At 33.3% G+C, this 22,307-nt stretch overlaps 1 protein-coding gene across 2 annotated transcripts; it reads left to right on the top strand.

The window, feature by feature from the left end:
- Positions 1 to 9,177: 9,177 nt before the first annotated feature.
- LOC127118790 (uncharacterized) lies at positions 9,178 to 12,956 on the top strand. 2 transcript variants are annotated; one of them, XM_051049043.1, is made up of 3 exons: positions 9,178 to 9,610; positions 11,285 to 12,042; positions 12,206 to 12,956. In XM_051049043.1, the coding sequence occupies exons 1-3, from the start codon at positions 9,323 to 9,325 to the stop codon at positions 12,645 to 12,647; spliced, it is 1,488 nt and encodes a 495-aa protein (XP_050905000.1). In that variant the 5' UTR covers positions 9,178 to 9,322; the 3' UTR covers positions 12,648 to 12,956. The 2 variants fall into 2 exon arrangements, with proteins under 2 accessions (XP_050905000.1, XP_050905001.1); XM_051049044.1 differs by having other exon boundaries at positions 9,472 to 9,610; positions 11,270 to 12,042.
- The last annotated feature ends 9,351 nt before the right edge of the window (positions 12,957 to 22,307 follow it).

Here is a 22,307-nt window from a genome sequence, read left to right as displayed (position 1 = left end):
TAGCTGCTATGAATGAAGGCTTTGAGTGAGAGAGAGAGAGAGAGAGAAACGAAATTGCAAATCACTAATGCTTCTGCACAAGGGTTCTATTTATAGAACCACTTGTGTGGGCTATAAGTTAAAAAGCCCACTTAAGTATATGTGGCCCATATCTTATAATATGCCAAAATCACTTAAGCGCATGGTACCTTACCATATTTTGTATTGTCGGTAACTATGCTAATTTCATTTTATCCTATTTGTGTAATTTTGATGTTTCACTTTATTTTTTAATATTTATGGATCATCAATTTAATTGTAATTTGATTATGTCATTTTATGGTATTTGATTTCTTCATTTTACCATAGAAATGTGCTTGAAATCATTTCACCCATTCATTTAGATTGAAGTCATTACAATTTTTTTGTTAAAACATATGGACAAAGTCAACTATATGTGTGTCTTGAATTAGATGTCAGGAAATTTGAAACAATAATTTTTATGTTTGGTTTGAATCAAGCATATGACTGACTAGAATTAATAATTCAATATTAAACTTGGATGTTGGCTATGTATGTGTGATTTGAATCAAGAAAGTGACTGACTTGAATCAAAAGACACTCTGACTCAAATCGTAGTCAGACATGACTCAAATCATGGTCACTTATGGTTTCGTGACTCGAATCATGAAAAACTTAACTCAAATCATGATTCGAATCAAATATGTCATTTAATTATTTTATCACCTTGATTTAAATCATTATTTCCACTTATTCAAATCATAACTACATGATTTGACTCAAATCATTTGTTCATTTTCTCACCTATTTTGTGACAAACTTATAGCAGATATATAAATCCTTGTCATTATTCAAAAATAAAAAAAGGAATAATTCACATTATGAAGATGTAGAAGATGCATAGTTGTGTATTCTAAAAACAATCACAACCAATACTTTCACATATCTAAAAACACCAAGAGTATTCTTTCTTTCAAACAATTTTTCTCAAGTCAAACCTATTTAAAAACTTCATAGTGTGTTGATTCAGTTAAACTTATCTAAGAGTTGTAAGAGTTTCTTCAAGATACCTAATCACTTTCAATCTTGAACCAAAAAATCATATTATTGTAGTGATCAATTCCAAAGATTAAGTATAAATGATACATATAAGGTACATAAGAAAATCAAAATACAAGGTACATATAAGGTACATTAGAATAATAAAACTTTCATTATCCATCATTAATACATCAAACCAAAATACAAGACATCCAAATTTTAATTTTAGTAGCAGTGAATAAAATTTCAAGAGCGCGGATACTAAAGACACATTCTTTGACGGGATCGAAGACTACTTATTTTTGGAAGATGGAGCGGGGAGACTTTTGCACAATCTGGTCCCAACAATAACTTTGTAGGAATACTCGACAAGAAACACTTAGTTGATATATAACCGACAGTCGCCAAAGAACGGACCAATGTGGACTATAGCTTTTTTTTTTAAATAATGTAAAGAAGTTTAGTTATTTTTATTGTAATGTAATTTTAATTTAACATATTAATATTTTTTATCAAATAAAATATTTACTTAATTATTAAAATGAAAAGGAAAAAAATGAGGATGCTCTGCAAATGTAATTGGAGGGTGTATTTAAAATCAAGAGAGGGCACTAATTGTATTGGTTAGCTTACCTAGAAGCAGGGATGGAGCTACATGGGTTAGTATGTGGGCATGTGCCCCCAATATGTTTTGATTAAAAATTTGAAACCCTTCACTATATACTTATATAACAATTAATAATAATAAGATATTTATTTAAAATTGTATAATATATTAATTAACTAAAAGGATATTCTATGGATATATTTTCATTTAAGATTATTGTGAATTTTTTATTTTAAAAGTCTATTTTAAATTTAAATATATTTGAATAAAATATAATCAAATTAGGTTTGTGTTTAATTTCAAAACAATTTTCACTAAATTTAAAAAAAAACTGTTTTATATATTAGCTATTTATATATATATATATATATAGATACATAAGTATTTTTGTTGAAGATAAAATTGAGAAAATTACATAAATAAATATTGAGAAAGTTATTAAACATTTCTTCAAAATATATCTCATAAAAAATAAATATGATATAGATTTTTGCTTTAAAAAAAATAAATGATAGATATACTATGTTTCAAATTTATAAATTAATATAATGCCTCCACAACTTAAAATTTCTAGCTCCGCGCCTGCCTAGAAGAAGAAAAATTGAAAGAGGTTTGTTTTATGAAATTTGGGGGGAAAGTAGGTATAAATTGAAAATCAGGGAGGAAGTGTGTATGTGGTATGAGGGAAAAAATTCACCCATTTTCTTTGACGACCTTACCGCACCCTCTCATCTTTCTCTTCATGTTTTCCTCCAACATCTTAGCATACATATCAATACATTGCATACTATTTAGATTTTGATTGAGTTTATTTTTGGGATATTGTGTTAGTGTTTATTGTCGTAGTTTTGTGAATGTTTTAGCTGAAATATTTATCTTTTATGGATCAATTTACTAACATGCTTTTGACATATTTTTCTTATATGCTTCTTTAGCTTTGCTATAATATCTGAAATTGTGTTTGATTTTGTGTAATTGTGATTTGTGTGTTGTTCTTGTGTGACAGTTCATAATGTGATTACATGTGTAGTTTTATCTGTTGTTGTGCATTTTCTTGTTTTCTTTTCTCTTTTTTATATTTGTCAAAGGGAAGGAAGTTTATGAAATATGCATCAAAGTTTTACGCACATTAAGTATTTAATGGAGGGGAGTTTGAGAGCTCAAGAACATCAATATTGTTTGTGTGATGCATAATGATTGGAATCAATCTAGCAAAGTATCTCAAATTTGCCAAATAAAAAAAATGGGAGACTTAAATTGCATTGTCGGTAACAATGTTAATTTTTTTTAAGCCCATATGTGTAATTTTGATGTTTTACTTCATTTTTTAATATCTTTAAATCATCAATTTATTTGTAGTTTGATTCTATCATTTTATGGTATTTGATTTCATCATTTTACCATAGAAATGTGCCTAGAATGATCTCTCCCACTGAATTTGATTGAATTTATTACAATTGTTTTTGTGATAAAACATATGGCCAAAGTTAACTATATGTGTGCCTTAAATCAGAAGTCACGAAATTTGAAATAAGAATTTTTTTTACATTTGATTTGAATCAAGCATATGGCTGACTCTGATCAATAATTCAATATGAAACTTGGATGTTGGCAATGTATTTGTGATTCAAATCAAGGAAATGCCTGAATTGAATCAAAAGACACTCTGACTCAAATCACGGTCAGACATGACTCAAATCATGGTCACTTGTAGTTGTGTAACTCGAATCATGAAAAACTTAATTCAAATCATGATTCAAATCAAATATGCCATTTCATTATTTTATCACCTTAATTTAAATCATTATTCCCCTGATTCAAATTCTAACCGCATGATTTAACTCAAATCATTTATTCATTTTCTCACCTATTTTTTGCCAAACTTATAACACCTATACAAATCCTTATATATATATATATATATATATATATATATATATATATATATATAAAGTACATCAGAGAATCAAAATACAAGATACATTCAAGATACATATTCAATTATGAAGATGTAAAGATGCATATATGTGTATTCTAAAATCAATCACAAGCCATTATTTTCACAAATATAAAAAAATCATGAGTGATCACACCATCTTTCTCAAGTCAAACCTATGTAAAAATTTCATAGGGTATTGATTGAGTTAAACTTATTTAAGAGTTATGTGAGTTTCGTTAAGATACCTAATCACTTTCAGTCTTAAAACAAGAAATCCCATTGTTGTGGTGATCAACTCTAAAAATTGAATGTGAGTGATACATAAAAAGTACATAAGAGAATCAAAATACAAGATACATTAGAATAATAAAACTCCAACCGCTCATCCATTAACATGTCAAACTAAAATACAACACAATCAAATTTCAATATTATTGGCAACAAGTTAAATTTCAAGGTGGATGCCAAAGACAAATTCTTTGACGAGAAAGATGTAGGGGGGACTTCTTCACACCCTTGTCCCAATAAATTTTTTGTATGAATATTCAACAAAAAACACATCATCAATATAGAAGCAACCTGACCAATTTGAACTATAACTTTTTTTTCTTTCAAAATTAATGTAAAAAAGTTCAATTATTTTAATTGTAATGTAATTTTAATTTAATGTATTAACATTTTTTATTAAATAAAATATATTAATTATTAAAATGAAAAGAAGAAAAAGAAGAAGATGGCTTGCAAATGTAATTTAATAGGAGGGTGTATTTAAAATAAAGAGAGGTCACTGATTGTTTGGTTAGCTCACCTAGAAGAAGAAGGAAAAAAATATATTTGAAAGAGGTTTATTTTATGAATTTGGGGGAAAAGTAGGTGTTAATTGAGAATTAGGGAGGAAGTGTGTGTGATATGAGGGAAAAAATCCACCGACGTAATGTAATATTCCAAGGGACAATTCTATACATATTAGACGTACTCACAAAGATTGTCTCACTGGCATTTCTGACCAAATTGCCCCTCAAACAAAACACTGACACAAACTAAAAAACGAACAAACCAAAGCTTTGAGGATTACCATTTACCTTTAGAATCTAGTTTGAATATATAGAGAGAGAGAGAGTAGGTGCCAAATCTCTCTCTAGAGAGAGAGAGAGTAGGTGCCAAATCGAGGTAACGAGTTTCAAATAAAATTTCATTTCGATCTTCAGTTTCATATACTGACTTGAGCGTAGAAGTTCTAACCTTACAGGTCTTCCACTCAACCATATTGGAGGTTGTGATCCACTGTCAGCTCTGTTCAACTTCTCGTTTCTGGTTTAGAATGGAACATATACTAACTAGTTAAGGAAGCACCTGGAAGATATGTGCCATGTAAGGTCACATCTGCGTTTGGCACTACTCTTGCTTCTAGTTTGACTCATATTGTGAAATCCTGTTTTAATGGATGTATTGCCCAGATTATGGTTGATGCTCAGGCTAGAGAAGAACGACAGGTTGCCAGGATTGAAGTTATTGTTGCTAAAGCTCGTGATAGAGAAGAACGCCAAATTGCGCGTGAGAAAAGACAATTGTTAAAGGTAGGGAAAGAGAAACTAGAGAAGAGGAAGTTTCCAGAGTTAGAGAAGAAAGGTGGATAGTTCAAGTCAACGAAATCAAGGATGTCATTGTTCATGATGGTTCGCTCTATAATTTTATCTTTGAAGACCTTACCACGCCCTCTGGCCTATTTTCTTCATGTTTCCTTCCACCGTCTTAGCATGCATATCAGTACACTGCATATTAGCTTTTGTTTGAATTTATTTTCTGGATATTGTGTTAGTGTTTATTATCATTGTTTTGTGAATGTTTTAGCTGAAATATCTATTTTTTATGGATCAATTTACTTACATGCTTTTGGTCGTTTATCGTTTAGTATATCTATTGGTTATTGGTATATTATTCTTATCTGCATCTTTATATTTTCTATAATATATGAAATTGTGTTTCATTTGTGTAATTGTGATTTGTGTGTTGTTATTGTGTGACCTTTTGTAATGTGATCACATGTGTAGTTTTATTTGTTATTGTGTGTTTCGTTGTTTGCTTTTCTTGTTGTTTATCTATGTCAAAGGGGGAGAAGTTTATGAGATGTGTATTGAAGTTTTATGCACATTAAGTGTTTAATGCAGGAGAGCTTGAGAGCTCAAGAGCTTCAATATTGTTTGTGTGATGCATAATGATTGGAATCAATCTAGCAAAATATCTCAAATTTTCCAAACATAAAAAAGGAGAGACTCAAATTGTATTGTCGGTAACTATGCTAATTTCATTTTATCCTATTTGTGTAATTTTGATGTTTTACTTTATTTTTTAATATTTATGGATCATCAATTTAATTGTAATTTGATTATGTCATTTTATGGTATTTGATTTCTTCATTTTACCATAGAAATGTGCTTGAAATCATTTCACCCATTCATTTAGATTGAAGTCATTACAATTTTTTTGTTAAAATATATGGACAAGGTCAACTATATGTGTGTCTTGAATTAGATGTCAGGAAATTTGAAACAAGAATTTTTATGTTTGGTTTGAATCAAGCATATGACTGACTAGAATTAATAATTCAATATTAAACTTGGATGTTGGCTATGTATGTGTGATTTGAATCAAGAAAGTGACTGACTTGAATCAAAAGACACTCTGACTCAAATCGTAGTCAGACATGACTCAAATCATGGTCACTTATGGTTTCGTGACTCGAATCATGAAAAACTTAACTCAAATCATGATTCGAATCAAATATGTCATTTAATTATTTTATCACCTTGATTTAAATCATTATTTCCACTAATTCAAATCATAACTACATGATTTGACTAGAATCATTTGTTCATTTTCTCACCTATTTTGTGACAAACTTATAGCACATATATAAATCCTTGTCATTATTCCAAAAGAAAAAAAGGAATAATTCACATTATGAAGATGTAGAAGATGCATAGTTGTGTATTCTAAAAACAATCACAACCCATACTTTCACATATCTAAAAACACCAAGGGTATTCTTTCTTTCAAACAATTTTTCTCAAGTCAAACCTATTTAAAAACTTCATAGTTTGTTGATTCAGTTAAACGTATCTAAGAGTTGTAAGAGTTTCTTCAAGATACTTAATCACTTTCAACCTTGAACCAAAAAATCATATTATTGTAGTGATCAATTCCAAAGATTGAGTATAAATGGTACATATAAGGTACATAAGAAAATCAAAATACAAGGTACATACAAGGTACATTAGAATAATAAAACTTTCATTATCCATCATTAATACATCAAACCAAAATATAACACATCCAAATTTCAATTTTAGTAGCAGTGAATAAAATTTCAAGAGCGCGGATACCAAAAACACATTCTTTGACGGGATCGATGACTACTTATTTTTGGAAGATGGAGCGGGGAGACTTTTGCACAATCTGGTCCCAACAATAACTTTGTAGGAATACTCGACAAGAAACACTTAGTTGATATAGAACTGACAGTCGCCAAAGAACGGACCAATGTGGACTATAGCTTTTTTTTAAAAATAATGTAAAGAAGTTTAGTTATTTTTATTGTAATGTAATTTTAATTTAACATTTTAATATTTTTTATCAAATAAAATATTTATTTAATTATTAAAATGAAAAGGAAAAAAATGAGGATGCTTTGCAAATATAATTGGAGGGTGTATTTAAAATCAAGAGAGGACACTAATTGTATTGGTTAGCTTACCTAGAAACAGTGATGGAGCTACATGGGTTAGTATGGGGGCATGTGCCCCAAATATGTTTTGATGAAAATCAAGAGAGGGCACTAATTTTAATTTTGTTGTTTTCTTTTCTCTTTTTTTTATTTGTCAAGGGAAGGAAGTTTATGAGATATGCATCAAAGTTTTACGCACATAAGTATTTAATGGAGGGGAGTTTGAGAGCTCAAGAACATCAATATTGTTTGTGTGATGCATAATGTATCTCAAATTTGCCAAATCTAGCAAAGTATCTCAAATTTGCCAAATATAAAAAATGGGAGACTTAAATTGCATTGTCGGTAACAATGTTAATTTTTTTTAAGCCCATATGTGTAATTTTGATGTTTTACTTCATTTTTTAATATTTTCAAATCATCAATTTATTTGTAGTTTGATTCTATCATTTTATGGTATTTGATTTCATCATTTTACCATAGAAATGTGCCTAGAATAATCTCTCCCACTTAATTTGATTGAATTTATTACAATTGTTTTTGTGATAAAACATATGGCCAAAGTTAACTATATGTGTGCCTTAAATCAGAAGTCACGAAATTTGAAATAAGATTTTTTTTTACATTTGATTTGAATCAAGCATATGGCTGACTCCGATCAATAATTCAATATGAAACTTGAATATTGGTTATGTATTTGTGATTTAAATCAAGAAAATGTCTGACTTGAATCAAAAGACACTCTGACTCGAATCACGGTCAAGCATGACTCAAATCATGGTCACTTGTAGTTATGTCACTTGAATCATGAAAAGCTTAATTCAAATCATGATTCAAATCTAATATGTCATTTCATTATTTTATCACCTTCATTTAAATCATTCTTTCCCCTAATTCAAATTATAACGGCATGATTTGACTCGAATTATTTATTCATTTTCTCACCTATTTTTTGTCAAACTTATAGCACCTATACAAATCATTATCATTATTTGAAAAAAATATATATATTCACATTATGAAGATGTAAAAGATGCATAGTTGTGTATTCTAAAATCAATCTCAAGTCATACTTTCACAAATCTAGAAAAATCATTGGTGTTCTTTTTCTCTCACCATCTTTCTCAAGTCAAACATATAGAAAAATTTCATAGTGTGTTGATTGAGTTAAACTTATTTAAAAGTTATGTGAGTTTCGTCAAGATACCTAATCACTTTCAATCTTAAAACAATAAATCTCATTGTTCTGTGATCAACTTTAAAAATTAAATGTCAATGATACATATAAGTACACCAGAGAGAATCAAAATACAAGGTACATCCAAGATACAGAATAATAAAACTCTCACGATCCATCCATTAACATATTAAACTAAAATACAACACAAAAAACTTTTTTACACCCTCTTCCCAACAAAAAATTTGACGGTCGTCGAATGACTTGATCAATTTAAAATATAATTTTTTTTTCAAAATTAATATAAAGAAGTTCAATTATTTTAATTATAATGTAATTTTAATTTAATATATTAATACTTTTATCATAAAATATATTAATTATTAAAGTGAAAAGAAGAAGAAAAAAAAGATGGCTTGCAAATGTAATTGGAGGGTGTATTTAAAATAGAGAGGGCACTAATTGTCTGGTTAGTTCATCATGAAGAAGAAAGAAAAAAATATTTTAAAGAGATTTATTTTATGAATTTAGGAAGAAAAAAAAGTAGATGTAAATTGAGAATTAGGGAGGAAGTGTGTGATATGAGGGGAAAAATCCACCGACGTAGCATAATATTCCAAGGGACAATTCTATGCATCTTACACGTACTCACAAAGAGTGCCTCGCTGGCATTTCTGACCAAATTGCCCCCCAAACAAAACAGTGACACAAACTAAAAAAAAAGAACAAAACAAAGCTGCGAGGATTACCATTTACCACTTCAGCAATTCCCTTCCAATTCCAACAATAAAAAAACCAAGCTCCTATTTCTGTTATTATTAGTAACAGATTAAGATGAAAGCAGAAACGGTTACACTTGTGCTGGTGAATCTAGCTGGAATAATGGAAAAGGCTGACGAGTCATTACTTCCCGGTGTTTACAAAGAAGTCGGTGCGGATCTCCATACTGACCCAACCGGACTCGGTTCACTCACCCTTTTCCGATCCATTGTTCAGTCTGGTTGTTATCCAATTGCCGCGTACCTCGCCACGCGCCATAATCGTGCTCATGTTATCGCTCTCGGGGCTTTTCTTTGGGCTGCCGCTACTTTCCTTGTTGCTTTCTCCTCTAGTTTCTTTCAGGTGAGCACTCCAGAAACGACTTCGTGTTGTGTAGGTCAAATTGCCGTGTTAGAAGATGATTTAGTTTCTGAAGTTATTGTTGTAGGGTAGTGAAGTTAGTCTATGAAATTAGCAAATTTTAGAAGGGTCCTTAAATTTGACAATTCCAGACAGAGTAAACATTTGTTTTTGTTCCTAAATGTGTGAGGGATATCATTATAATCTCTTAGGCTATGTTTGGATAATAATCTTTTATGCTCTATTTGGATATTGTAAAACAAATGGAGCAAAACCAAACGCAATGAAATAAAGATGTCATTCCATTGTTTGGATATTTCATGATAGAGTGATCAATTTTGTCGTTCAGCCCAAATGAGGTAAAAAATGATGGAAAGTGATGGAATATTCCTTCCAGTTTCACTCCATTCCATTTTTTAAAATTAATCCAAACAATGAAACCTAAGTTTTTACCATTTCTAGCATGTTTAGTTTGGCTTTTGAAAGAGGCAAAACCAATTCTAGAGGTGGAGAATTGATTCTTGGGTGATTTTGAGGTGTTTGGTTCGTCTAAAGTAGAATTGATTCTGCCTCCATAATTGATTCTACTTAAAGCTAGAATATGTAGTTTTTAGTTTAAACTTAGTTTTACATTGAAATTTATTGTTCAACTCACTTTTACATAAATGTATCCAAACATAAATCAATTCTGCTAAATTCAATTATGTCAAAATCAATTCCATCAAACTCAATTCTGTCAAAATCAATTCCATCAAAATCAATTCTGTCAAAATCAATTCCATCAAACTCAATTCTGTCAAAATCAATTATGTTCACCGCCAATCTGAACATACACTTCATTCCATCTAATTTCATTCAATTTCGTCAATCCAAACATAGTCTTAGGCTTTGATTGGATTGATGGAATCGGATGGAGCAAAGCGGTATGAGATGGAATGATATTCTGTTGTTTAGATCATGTAAAATCGGATGGAGCGGAATGGAGTGTTATGGATTCCATTCCATTTCATCACTTACCATCATATGTTTTTCCCTCTGATTTGGATAGAATGAAGAACTTGCATCGTTCCATCCTGAAATTTCCAAATAATAGAATGGAATCTACATTCCCCTTCATTCTATTCTGCTCTGCTCCTTTCCACTCCGTTCATTTTATGATATTCAAACACAGTGTTAATGTATCTAAATTATTTTTAAAAGAACATTCATTCTAAGCATGTATTTTTGTTAGTAATTTTGTGCATCAAACAGTGTTAATGTATTAATAGTATGGTTGTAAATTTTCAATTTTAGAAACTATTTTGAAATATTAATAATTTTAGGGATTAAATCGACAACATTTTTCAATTTCATGGACTAAATTGGTAATGCTCTTGTTATACAACTTATTGAATTCAGTTTGAATTTGGAAGTAATTTGCATTTTAGTTATGCTTTTGTAATTTTGATAGATTCAGAGACTATTTGTCAAGGGATTTGCACATTCAAGTACTGAAATGGTTGTTTATTCTCCTCAATAGTATGGTTGAATATTTCACATTTAGAAACTATTTTGAAATATTAATAATTTTAGGGATTAAATTGGCAATGTCTTGCAATTTCAGCAACTAAATTGGTGAATATCTTGGTATACAACTGATTGAATTGAGTATGAATTTTGAAGTCAATTGTATTTTAGGTAGCGTTGTCGCGGGGATTAAATGGGATTGGTCTCGCACTTGTAACTCCTGCAATTCAGTCCCTTGTTGCAGACTCTACTGACGATAACAATCGTGGCATGGCTTTTGGATGGCTTCAACTAACCGGTAACATTGGTTCAATTGTTGGTGGCCTCTTCTCACTTTTGATAGCTCCAATAACAGTCTTTGGTATCCCTGGTTGGAGAGTTTCATTTCATGTTGTTGGGTTAATAAGTATTATAGTTGGTACTTTAGTATACATCTTTGCCAAAGATCCACATTTCGAAGATAAAGGCACACTTAGAAATAATAGCAATTCAGTTCAAAAGGAAACATTTTGGTCTGGTGTAAAAGCTTTGATCCAGGAAGCCAAATCGGTTTCTAGGATTTCGTCTTTCCAGATCATTGTAGCACAAGGTGTCACTGGCTCGTTTCCTTGGTCGGCTTTATCGTTTGCGCCGATGTGGTTAGAATTGACTGGCTTCTCCCATGGGAAAACTGCTTTCCTTATAGCTTTGTTTGTGGTTGCAAGCTCTCTTGGGGGCTTGTTTGGAGGAAAGATGGGGGATATCCTGTCCAGGCATCTTCCGAATTCGGGGAGGATAATTCTAGCACAGATAAGCTCTGGATCCGCAATTCCACTGGCAGCAATTCTTTTGTTGGGTTTACCAGATGATCCATCTACAACATTGTCACATGGTTTGCTACTAATCATTATGGGATTCTCTATATCTTGGAATGCTCCTGCTACAAATAAGTATGTATTTCAAACTAATCAGTTTTTGTTCTGTTTACTTGATCATTTTCCAAATTCATTATCCTCATTTGGTGTAGTAGTTGCCATTAACATTTTTGTAATAAAGCTTCTTCAAGTTTATATCTTTATGCATAAATTAATTTGTTAACTGTGCGGACATTAGTCCAATTTTTGCAGAGATAGTTCCAGAGAGAGCCCGAACAAGTGTATACGCATTGGACCGGTCTTTCGAGTCTATACTATCATCTTTTGCTCCCCCTGCGGTGGGGATTTTGGCACAACATGTTTACGGGTATCAGCCCATTCCTGAAGGTTCTAGTGAATCTCAAGAAATTTTAACAGACAGAGGGAATGCTGCATCATTGGCGAAATCCCTTTACACGGCAATAGGAATTCCAATGGCTCTGTGTTGTTTAATATACTCATTTCTTTATAAGACCTATCCGAAGGATAGAGAACGAGCTAGGATGGACGTTTTAATAGAATCGGAGATGCAGCATATTGAATCGGACGGCTTAATCGTGGATAAGTCCGAGGAAATGTATATCGGAGATTATGATGGTGATGGTGTTGATCTTGACGATGAAGAGCATGTATTTCTCTAGTTTAGATTCTCCAACTTAGGTGAATAGTTAGCTCAAAAGTTTTTAGAGAAGAGAGAGAAGTTTCTTTCAGGTTTTCTCAGTGGTTAGAATTTTCTATAATATATTTTTATCAATTTTTGGCATCAACCAAATATGGATAGTAATAGAACCAACAGTATACACCTTCATAGTTTTATCTTTCACATAAGAGAGAAGAGATTCTTTTGTTATATGCAATTCAATTGTGTACACTGTTATACATAGGATGACAATGAATGTAAATTTATATGGTTTGGCTAATGTAATTCTCATGTATGGTTTAAATGTCTAGATAGGGGTTTTGATTCTTTTGAAGGTTGAGCATAACATTGTTAACAGTTTCCTTTTTCTAAAAAAAAAATTAGTTTAGGAAGGTGTGAGCTGGATAGTTAGTTATTAGATTCTTAGTGAAGGATTGGATTGAGTGGCAATGGATTGTAACTAACTGATCTATAGGGTGCTTTGAAGGCCTCATGAATATGATAACCAATTTCATTATAACAACATTATTTATCTCTTATTATTTCTTCTGCAACTCATGACTCTAAATCCTCCATATTATCAAGTGTAGGTGAAAAATATGAGAAACTTGTGTTCTTGTTCTTTATTATTCGTTGTGCTCTATGCATGTGAATGCTGCCGTGCCGTATATATTTGAAAATATTATTCAGTCTTACGTTATAATATGTCAAATCTTTTTTAATGTGTTCAAAAAAATTGAAAAAATGATGGACAATTCTCGGTAGAGGGTTTCCGAGTGTTGGTTGATCTACGAACTTGGTGATCCAAACCGAACAAATTCATAAATTATCTGAATTTATTTATTTATTTATTTATGGGTATACTCAATCCAACTCATAACAATCCGTATAATTTTGATACGGATATCGAATTTGAGTTTTGCAATCCGCAAATCCGTTGACTCAAATTCATTGACGTGTCTTTAGTAATTTTTTATTATTTTAAATAAAAATATAAAATTAATATCTCATAAAAATCTTAATTTTTTCAAAAAAATTACTTCAATAAATAATACTATTAGACCAATCAATTAAGATTAAATGTTGTTGTTGTTTTTTTATCATTTTCAACTTATGTTTTTTATGAAAATAATGTGTTTTATTGAATTTTATACTATTATCAAGTGTTATGTCATGTTGATGAATTTTATTAGATATTATATGACGTGTTTCATCAAATTTGAATATTATAAATGAATATGATTGTATTGAGTTGTGTTATATTTTTTTTAAATCGATAAAAAGAATGATATAGTATATATTTTTAATTTGAAACACAATCCGCGAATCCAACTCAATATAATTCATAAATGAACGGGTCAGTTTTGATCAGTTTTGACAATTAAATTGCGGGTTGAACGACGTACCCAACCCATTAAAATTTGAACGGGTTGAATAACGGGTTAGGCTAAATCCAATCCAACACAATCCATGTATACCACGTTTATTATTTTTGGAAATTATCATTTAAAAATAGGCCATGGAAAAAAAGAGCAATTATAAACTTTTTTTGTGAGATGATATTAAAAAAAATTACAAACTTTTTAATTGAAATTTTTTCATAACTTATGTTTACTTCAGAATATAGAATCTTAAATTTGTCTCAGTAAAACAACTCAATTAATGCTATTTTTCAATTTAAAAATAATTTTTAAAAATGTGATAGAAGAAATTATTGGATCAAGTTGTAAATTGCTCTCATATTTTGTGGTACTATTCAAAATGTTTAAGACAAATTATCAACCACGTCGCCTCCGAGATAAAACAGTTCAGGTCAATACTAACACGATTACTAATGCACAACATATAATCGATTTAGAAATATTATATGGTACAAAGACCACTCTGATTAATTTTTCAGACGGGGGAAAATTCAAATAATTCTTCAAAGAGAATTTGTACTTGCTAAAAAATACAATACGTGACAACCCCCTATTGATTAAAGGTTGTCATAGGTTTTAAGGTATGTTGAGGGGTTGAGAGCTAACTCACGCAGGGGGTGAGAAGTTTTGTATATATTGCTTTCTATATTAAAGTTAGATTTTTCTTGTCAACTCTAGTGTTGAGGTATTTATAACAGTTCGAGATTCGGGTCCTAGGCCTTTTAGGAATAGCAACTGATATTGAGATGATGTGTGAATGGACGGTTAAATCCAAAACTATTTTCGAGAACATGGTCAAATAACTCCTTATTTGTTGTTAAGAAATGGGGACATGTCATTTCCCCAATTCCCTATGAGGGGGTGATCATTCCCAAAAGAAGGTGATGTGCTCAATGGAAAGAGGAAACACATATAGCAAATAGGAGACTGAAGAGGCGTGGTGGGCTCAACTTAGGTCCCCCGTCTCCACCTCGCCTCTTATGGACTCTTTTAGGATAAACTAATACACAAATCCTCAAACATGAGGGTTTTTTAAAGGACGAATTGTTTTACCTTCATTTTCTTTATTCGAGCATCCAAAGGGCCCTTTAAATGGAATACTTTCACAAGGCTCGAGTTGGGTTTCTCCAATGAGACTTTAGTCAAGCCCCTCAGACAAGACTTTAGTTAAGTCCATTGGGCGAGACTTTAGTTGAGTCCCTCGAGTGAGACTTTAGTTATCTTATTGAGATGACATTTACATTACTCTTTTCTTAGATGGCAATGACCTCCTTGTGAAAATCCAGCATCCGTATTGCCCTTTTTCAAGACGACAAGGATCTTCCAATGGAAGTCTAACATTCATATTGTCCTTTTTAAGGCGGTAAAAACATTGCACATGATTCTCTACCAATAGAAACAACAAGCCCTTTTCTGTTGTGGTCTTGGATACGACTTCGACCTATATCCATTTTGTGAAATAGTATACCCCCATGATCATGAACTTTAGCTGACTACGAGCCAGAGGAAAAGGATCAAGAATATCCACACCCACTAGTAAAAGGGTTAGGGCATCGTGAAGGAGTGGAGTAGCTCAGTTGGTGCATGGTTGAGATTAGCGTATCTTTAGCACTTGTCACATTTCTTGATGAACGTCATATTGTCTTTCATTAAGGTATGCCAATAATAGCCAACTCTCAATAGCTTGTTGTTCAAAGTTGGCCTTCCAATGTGACTGTCGCAAGCCCCTTTATGTACTTCAGTGAGAACTAAAGTGATTTCATGCTCCCCCAAACTCCTTAACATGGGAGAGGCTCTTCCCTTTTTGTATAGCCTTCCTGCCATCAAAATCTTCTTTATTGTGCATTTGCATATTTTCTTTGCCCCTAATTACTCTTGTGGTAACTCGTCTGATTGCATATAGTGTATTATGAGCATCATTCGATTATCTGAATGAGCGACTTTGATAATGTTGGTCTTGCCCGCTTCGATACTAGTAATGACAAACGTCTCTTGAATTAGCATGCAGTTGTACCCCGTTCTCTTTGAGCTGGCAAGCATAGATAAGAGGTTTGCACTAAAAGTTTGCTCCCCGGGCACATGCGATATCTCGAACATTTTGAAGCGTTTATACAGATCATGTACCTTCTTTAGATACTTAATGAATTAGGGCTCCTTCGTTTGATATTCCCCGATGACCTATTTTTATACCAACTAGGAACCACTCTTGGCTTTTAAAGTCGATGCACCTACCTCTAAGGCAAGGCTCATGCCAACGATGAGAACTTCATATTCAGTTTGATTGTTGCTGGCTTTGGACTCGAAGTTCAACAACTGCTCGATCAACAAAATGTTTGGTCCTTCTATAACACCTCGATTTTTATTTTAATAGTATTAATATTATTTTACTATTATCGTTATTATTTTTAATTATTTTATTTGGGTGTTTGGGTATTTTAAATAATTATTTGAGTGTTTTAATTAATTAATTTTATTTAATTAATTTGCTTGGATGGTTAAGTTTATTATAAAAATTAGAGAATTATATTATTTTAATTAAATTAAAGTAATATCTAATTTAAATAATAATATATTGAAAAAAAGAGTTTTAGAAAATAGAAAGAGTAGGGCGTAAGGAGAATTGAGGGGTGAGAGGAGAATAGATCAAATTAATAAATAAAAAAGTTGAGGGGAATTTGAGGGGGAACGTGAAAAATTTGGAAAATAGGCAAAAAGGCAGAACTTTGGAAGGAGCGGAGAGAAATCCCAAAAGACCAAAAGTTTTCTTCAATCTGGGAATTCGAGATAAGGGGGTGAATTATTCATATGTGGGTGGCTAAACAGAGGGATAATGGGGGTTCCTTATCCTCTTTCCTTCCTCCCTTTTTATTTGCATTTTAATCATGTTTGAGATCGAAGAAGGTGTGTGCAAAATCTTCTAAGACGATTGTTATGATATGTTTTTGTGCTTTATTTAGGGATTTATGTGCATTCTTGTATTTTGATTTGATACATATGTCAGTGTCTTGTGATAAGGCGAGAGTAGTAATCTATCTGCAATCCTAAATTTGATCTTGATGTTGACGCCTTGTGATAAGGAGAAAATACGATTTTGTGTTATTTGGTTTCTATTCTTGATGGTCATGTTTAATGATATGTTTTTGGTGCGGTGAGAACTCAAATAGGCAAAATAGATGAGTTTTGGATATGTTCAATATAGAGGAAAACACAGAAAATCTCATGTAGACATAGAAGGGGATTGACCGTCTTGTTTCAAGTGTAACTTGAGTTTCGTAAGTCCGTTTGAGGTGCCGTCAGCTGGTTAGAAAGATAACACAATAGTCTCTCTTTTGAAGCAGGAAAATTGGGTCTATAAGCGCTACAACAATAACAGTTCTCTGGTTTTTATACTAAAGGCGTAGTCAAATTTTAGTCATGCGTTGGTCGTCTTATTTCATGTGTAACTTGAATTTCATAAGTTCGTTTGAGGTACGGTCAGTTGCGTTAGAAAGAGGGTTTAACGGAATTTTAAACTAAAGAGTTTTATAATTTTATCATAAGTATATAATTTTTGGTGCTATTTTAAAGTCATAATTATGTTTAAGAGTTTTAAGTGTGTGATTGATCGAGTTAAATCAAGTGAAATTGTGAAAAACACTAGAAATGGGGGTTTGAAATGGGTTTTACAAGCAAAAGCTTTTTCCAAAACAAGAACGCCACTTAACAAGTTAATGAAAACGAGATAAAAACACAAGTATTTTTATCCTGGTTCGCTTGAAACTCAAAGTTACTCCAGTCCACCCGCCAAGGTGATTTTTCCTTATACACAAGGACTTAATCCATTATAATCAACAAATTATAATAATCAGAAAGAATAATCTGCTTTGTCTTCTTAAGGATCCAACTATACTCTAGTCTCCTTAAGGACTCACAAAGAATAACCTTTTATGTCTTCTCAAGGATAACCTCCTTAAGAAATCAAACAAACAGTTTGAATAATATTTTTTATGTGTTACAAGTTGCTTCTATACAAGCAGATTTTACATAAATGATAAACAAACACTTAAATAAACATTGTGTACAAAAGAATGATAGCTTTTCACAAAGAAATAGACTTGTCAAAATATTGTAACACCGGCGTTTTTTTCAAGTCTCCAAGTCTCACTTACATAGCATACGAAGAAGACCATTGGAGGTCAAAATGGGGAAAGCTCATAGAGCCGTTATCCACTGTTGGATGGTGAAAGGAGTGATACTAAGTGTTGTCCTTCGCCCACAAAATTAATGACGGGTGCGATGTATAATACTGTCATTTTCCCACGAAATCAGGTAGTGGAAAGGATATTCGATTTGTACTATGTGCTATTTGATCATGTTCCCATTTGATCTTATCTTTAAGTTCATTGGCTTCTGATGAAAGTTTATGAAGTATGAAATGAAGAAACATAGAGTTGGATTCAGAATCTTCTGTCAGAACCCTGACAATGTCAGTAGTCTAGCTTGAGATCTTTAGTATCTTCAGAATCTTCAGAGTCTTCAGAATCTACAGTCATAACCTTGATAACCTCAATCGTCTGGCTTGAGATCTTCATAATTTTCATCTATGTAACATAACTTCATAAGCTTGTCATTCTTCAGAAGCTTGGTGATCAGAGTCACATCCAGAATCATAAGCTGAGAGAACGTTGCAGCGGCAACATATTGTTTCCTCATAAGCTTCTCAAGAGTGAATCAACATAGAAGCAGAAAGATCATTGCAACAATAACATTGAACATCTTTCAGAACTTCTCATGACTGGCTTAGAAGCATATTTGGAACTCATTATTCAAAAACTGGTGACTTTGCACGTCATATACTCAAAATTAGAACTGGTTGTTAAAGCTACACAATAACAAACCATTCGGGTAAGTCTTTGTTACACATTTATCTATTTTTTCGGCTTCGGTGGGGTTTTTCCCATTTGAGAAGTTTAAAACTTTACACGTGTATGGAGGTTCATGCTTAAGTTCGGCTACATTGACCTCACTGTTGTCGACCCACTATTCGTCGTCGGAAGAGCATCCTTCGACTGCGATATAAGATACTTTTTATTTCTTATGATATCGACCAGATTTGGTCTTCTCAGCTTTCAGGCGTTCGATGCATCGAACTCTGTCAGCCAATTGCGCCATATCTCTGAGATATTGAGTATCCAATTTTTTCCTTATGGAATAATCTAGACCCCCGACTGCTATTTCAACCAATTCATGCTCAGGGGCTTGAGTAAAGCATCGCCCTTTCAACATTCTAAACCTAATTAAGTACTAATTAACTAACTCAGTAGTCTTTTGTTTGATGTTGGCCAATTCTTTCAAGCTAATTTTCGATTGCCCCATGTAAAATTGTTCATGGAACAATCTCTCCAATTGTGTCCATGTTTATTGTGGAGGTAGCATTGTGAATCATGTGAATGCATTTTTTATAAGAGAACTTGGGAAGTATTTTAACCTCAAATCCTCATTATTTTCTATGTCGCCAGCTTCGGTTTGATACCTGGCAACGTGTTCATCGGTGGACTCCTCAGTATCCTTAGCGAACTTGGTAAACTTCAGAACTTTCCACCCCTTAGGCAGTTTTGTATGTAAGACAAAGTCTGACAAAGGTGAAGAGTATGTCGGCCTCTATAGGCCTAAGCTCATTCCATTTCGTACTATGACTTGTTCGTTAATAGCCTCTAGGTTTTTCTCCCCTGCGGCAGCCTCTTGTCGAATCTGCCTGACCACATGGTCAGGATCCTGGATTCTATTGACCAAAACCATGAGAGGCCTTTGAGCCACCCTAAGGATCTATTCGAACTCCTGATATTCTTGTTTGACCGTGTCGTCCGTCATTTCCTCTTGTCGGACTGGGGTTTCTGGTCAAGGAGGAGGTGTGGGATTCTGACGAACTTGCTCCCTAGGAGCCCCTAAGAAGTCTCATATTCTTGTCATCTGATTTGCTAGTTGCTGGTAACTCTGTGTCAAATCTTGGATCAAAGGCTTCAGTATGGTGCCCATTTGCTGGGTTAGCATATGGACCATTTCATGATTACTTTCGTTCATCTACTGTCTTATGACTGCGACAGAACTCAACGTGAAAGTTGGAACCGACTGAGACGATAATCCAAAACCTGGGGGTCGACCGAACTGGGTTGCCAAAGGTCCTAACCCCTGGTAACGCTGGAATGGTGATGATGATGCTTCGCCAAAAGTCGAACCCATATTATGCATACTTGCCATAAACTCAATTTGCATTCCTAACGTTCTGTGTATGGGAATTGTAAAACTGGGGATATATTGCCCATAAGTTCCCATTGTGTGCGTCAGTGTTTAGGGCTGACACGGTGTTAGAATAGGTCCCGCATACACATTCGAAACTGCAGGTATAACGCTAGAACCCATATTGGTTATCAATGATGTTGTCGTGTCTCCCGTCGAAGATGTATCTTCGTGTGGTCGTGGTGACACCATCTTGCCACTGCGTAGCCGCATATACTGAACACTTCGCGTCCCACCGGGTGTGCCAATTTGTTTTTCGCCAACAATCTCTAGCCTTCCTATTCGAGGTTTACTTGTAGGAACGGCTACAAAGTCCTAGACTTTGTGTTGAGTATATGACTATTTCGTTTGTAAAATATTTGGGATATTTAAGGGTAGTGAACTAAAGGTTTCGCAAGTTCAAAATGCAGTAATATAATGCAGTAAAGGACAAAAGCTTGGTGTAAATGAACAAAATAAACAAAGACAATTTGGTAAGTTAAATGACTTGTAAATATAAATGGAAGCAAAGGTACATTTTTGTAGGGAGATTACTTTTTTCTCGTAAACGCTTTGGTACTTCAAGTATACTCCTACTGCAATGCTCGAAATGTCCATTTGAAATGATCATTACAACTTGCTTAAATAGTAGTAGAAAATAATCGTTGGGAGGTTGCAACCCTTTCCCGAGATGACACGTGTCGGCGCACCTTTCCCACGTTTGCATGTAACTTCCCATGTTTCAGACACCCACGATCACTTTCCATCATGGATTTTTGGCCTTCAACTTCGATAGGCTTCCCTCTATGTCGACTCCGTACTTGAATTTTCTGCCACGTCGATCCGAGGTTCTGACCGTTCCTGTGGTCAACCAAAGCATGCACTCCCTGGGACGAAATTTGCCAGCTAACAGTCTCTAATAGGTGTCACATGCATTCTCGAGCCCAAAGAGCATGACGTTGTAGTAATAGTTATCATGATTGGACATGAATATTGTCTTGGGTACATCCACAAGTTCCATCTCAATCTGGTTCTAGTCAAAGTAGGCGTCCATGAGACTCAATGTTTTGTATCCCGAAGACCTGCCAAAGAGATAGCCTATATTAGGTAGAGGGTATGTATCCTTTGGGCATGCGACATTAAGGTTAGTGAAATTGGCACACATGTGCCATATGTTTGATAGCTATCATACCAATACCATATTGGTTATCCATGATGGGTATTTTACCTCTTTTATGAAGCTGATGCTTGTCAACTTTTACACTTCCTCATCAATAACCTCTTTTTTTCCTCACCAACCTTACACTTGCTTTAAGATACCGGTTTGATAGTAGGGTCAATAGTGAGAGGATGGCTCACAACTTTGGTATTTATGCATGGCATATTTGAAGGGCCCAAGGTGAACAAGTCAATGTTCCTCCTGAGCATATTGACCAACTCATCCTCTTCACATTCATATAGGGAGGTGTACAACTTGGTGACTTGGTGTTCTAAAGGGCCAATGTGAACCTTTTTCCTGTCTTCTGTTGGGGTTGTTGGACTTGGACCACATCCATAGTTATGGAACAATCCCACATTTAAAGCCATAAAATTAATCGGTGCCCACCTTCCTTTTAACGAATATTTCTCAAGCGATTATAAGGTCGTTTGTAGAAATGAGCCTTATAAGTTGTATGACTTGAAGTAGAATCACTTGTTTAGGGTTGGTTTATGGAGTAAGTTAAACACATAAACATACCCAAATTATGGAGGAGCTGAAGTCCAAGATCTCAACTTCTCAAGTAACTATCGCCAAGGGTCAGAAAATAGTGAAATCATTTATCATAGAGAATGAGGGTTTGAAAAACCAAACTTGGAGTGGCGGAGTTGAAGGCCCATGACCTTGTCATTTTAGATAGGAGTGTGAGGGCAAATATGCCTAGTCCTTATTTTAATGATGTCAAACCTCTCTAATCGGCCATAGCGTGCACTTTGGACAATATCAT

This window comes from Lathyrus oleraceus, chromosome 2 (assembly GCF_024323335.1).
Source record: "Lathyrus oleraceus cultivar Zhongwan6 chromosome 2, CAAS_Psat_ZW6_1.0, whole genome shotgun sequence".
In the NCBI taxonomy this organism is placed as follows: Eukaryota; Viridiplantae; Streptophyta; class Magnoliopsida; order Fabales; family Fabaceae; genus Lathyrus; species Lathyrus oleraceus.
The sequence above is the reverse complement of the archived record's forward strand: the minus strand, read 5'-3'. Positions and strand labels throughout refer to the sequence as shown.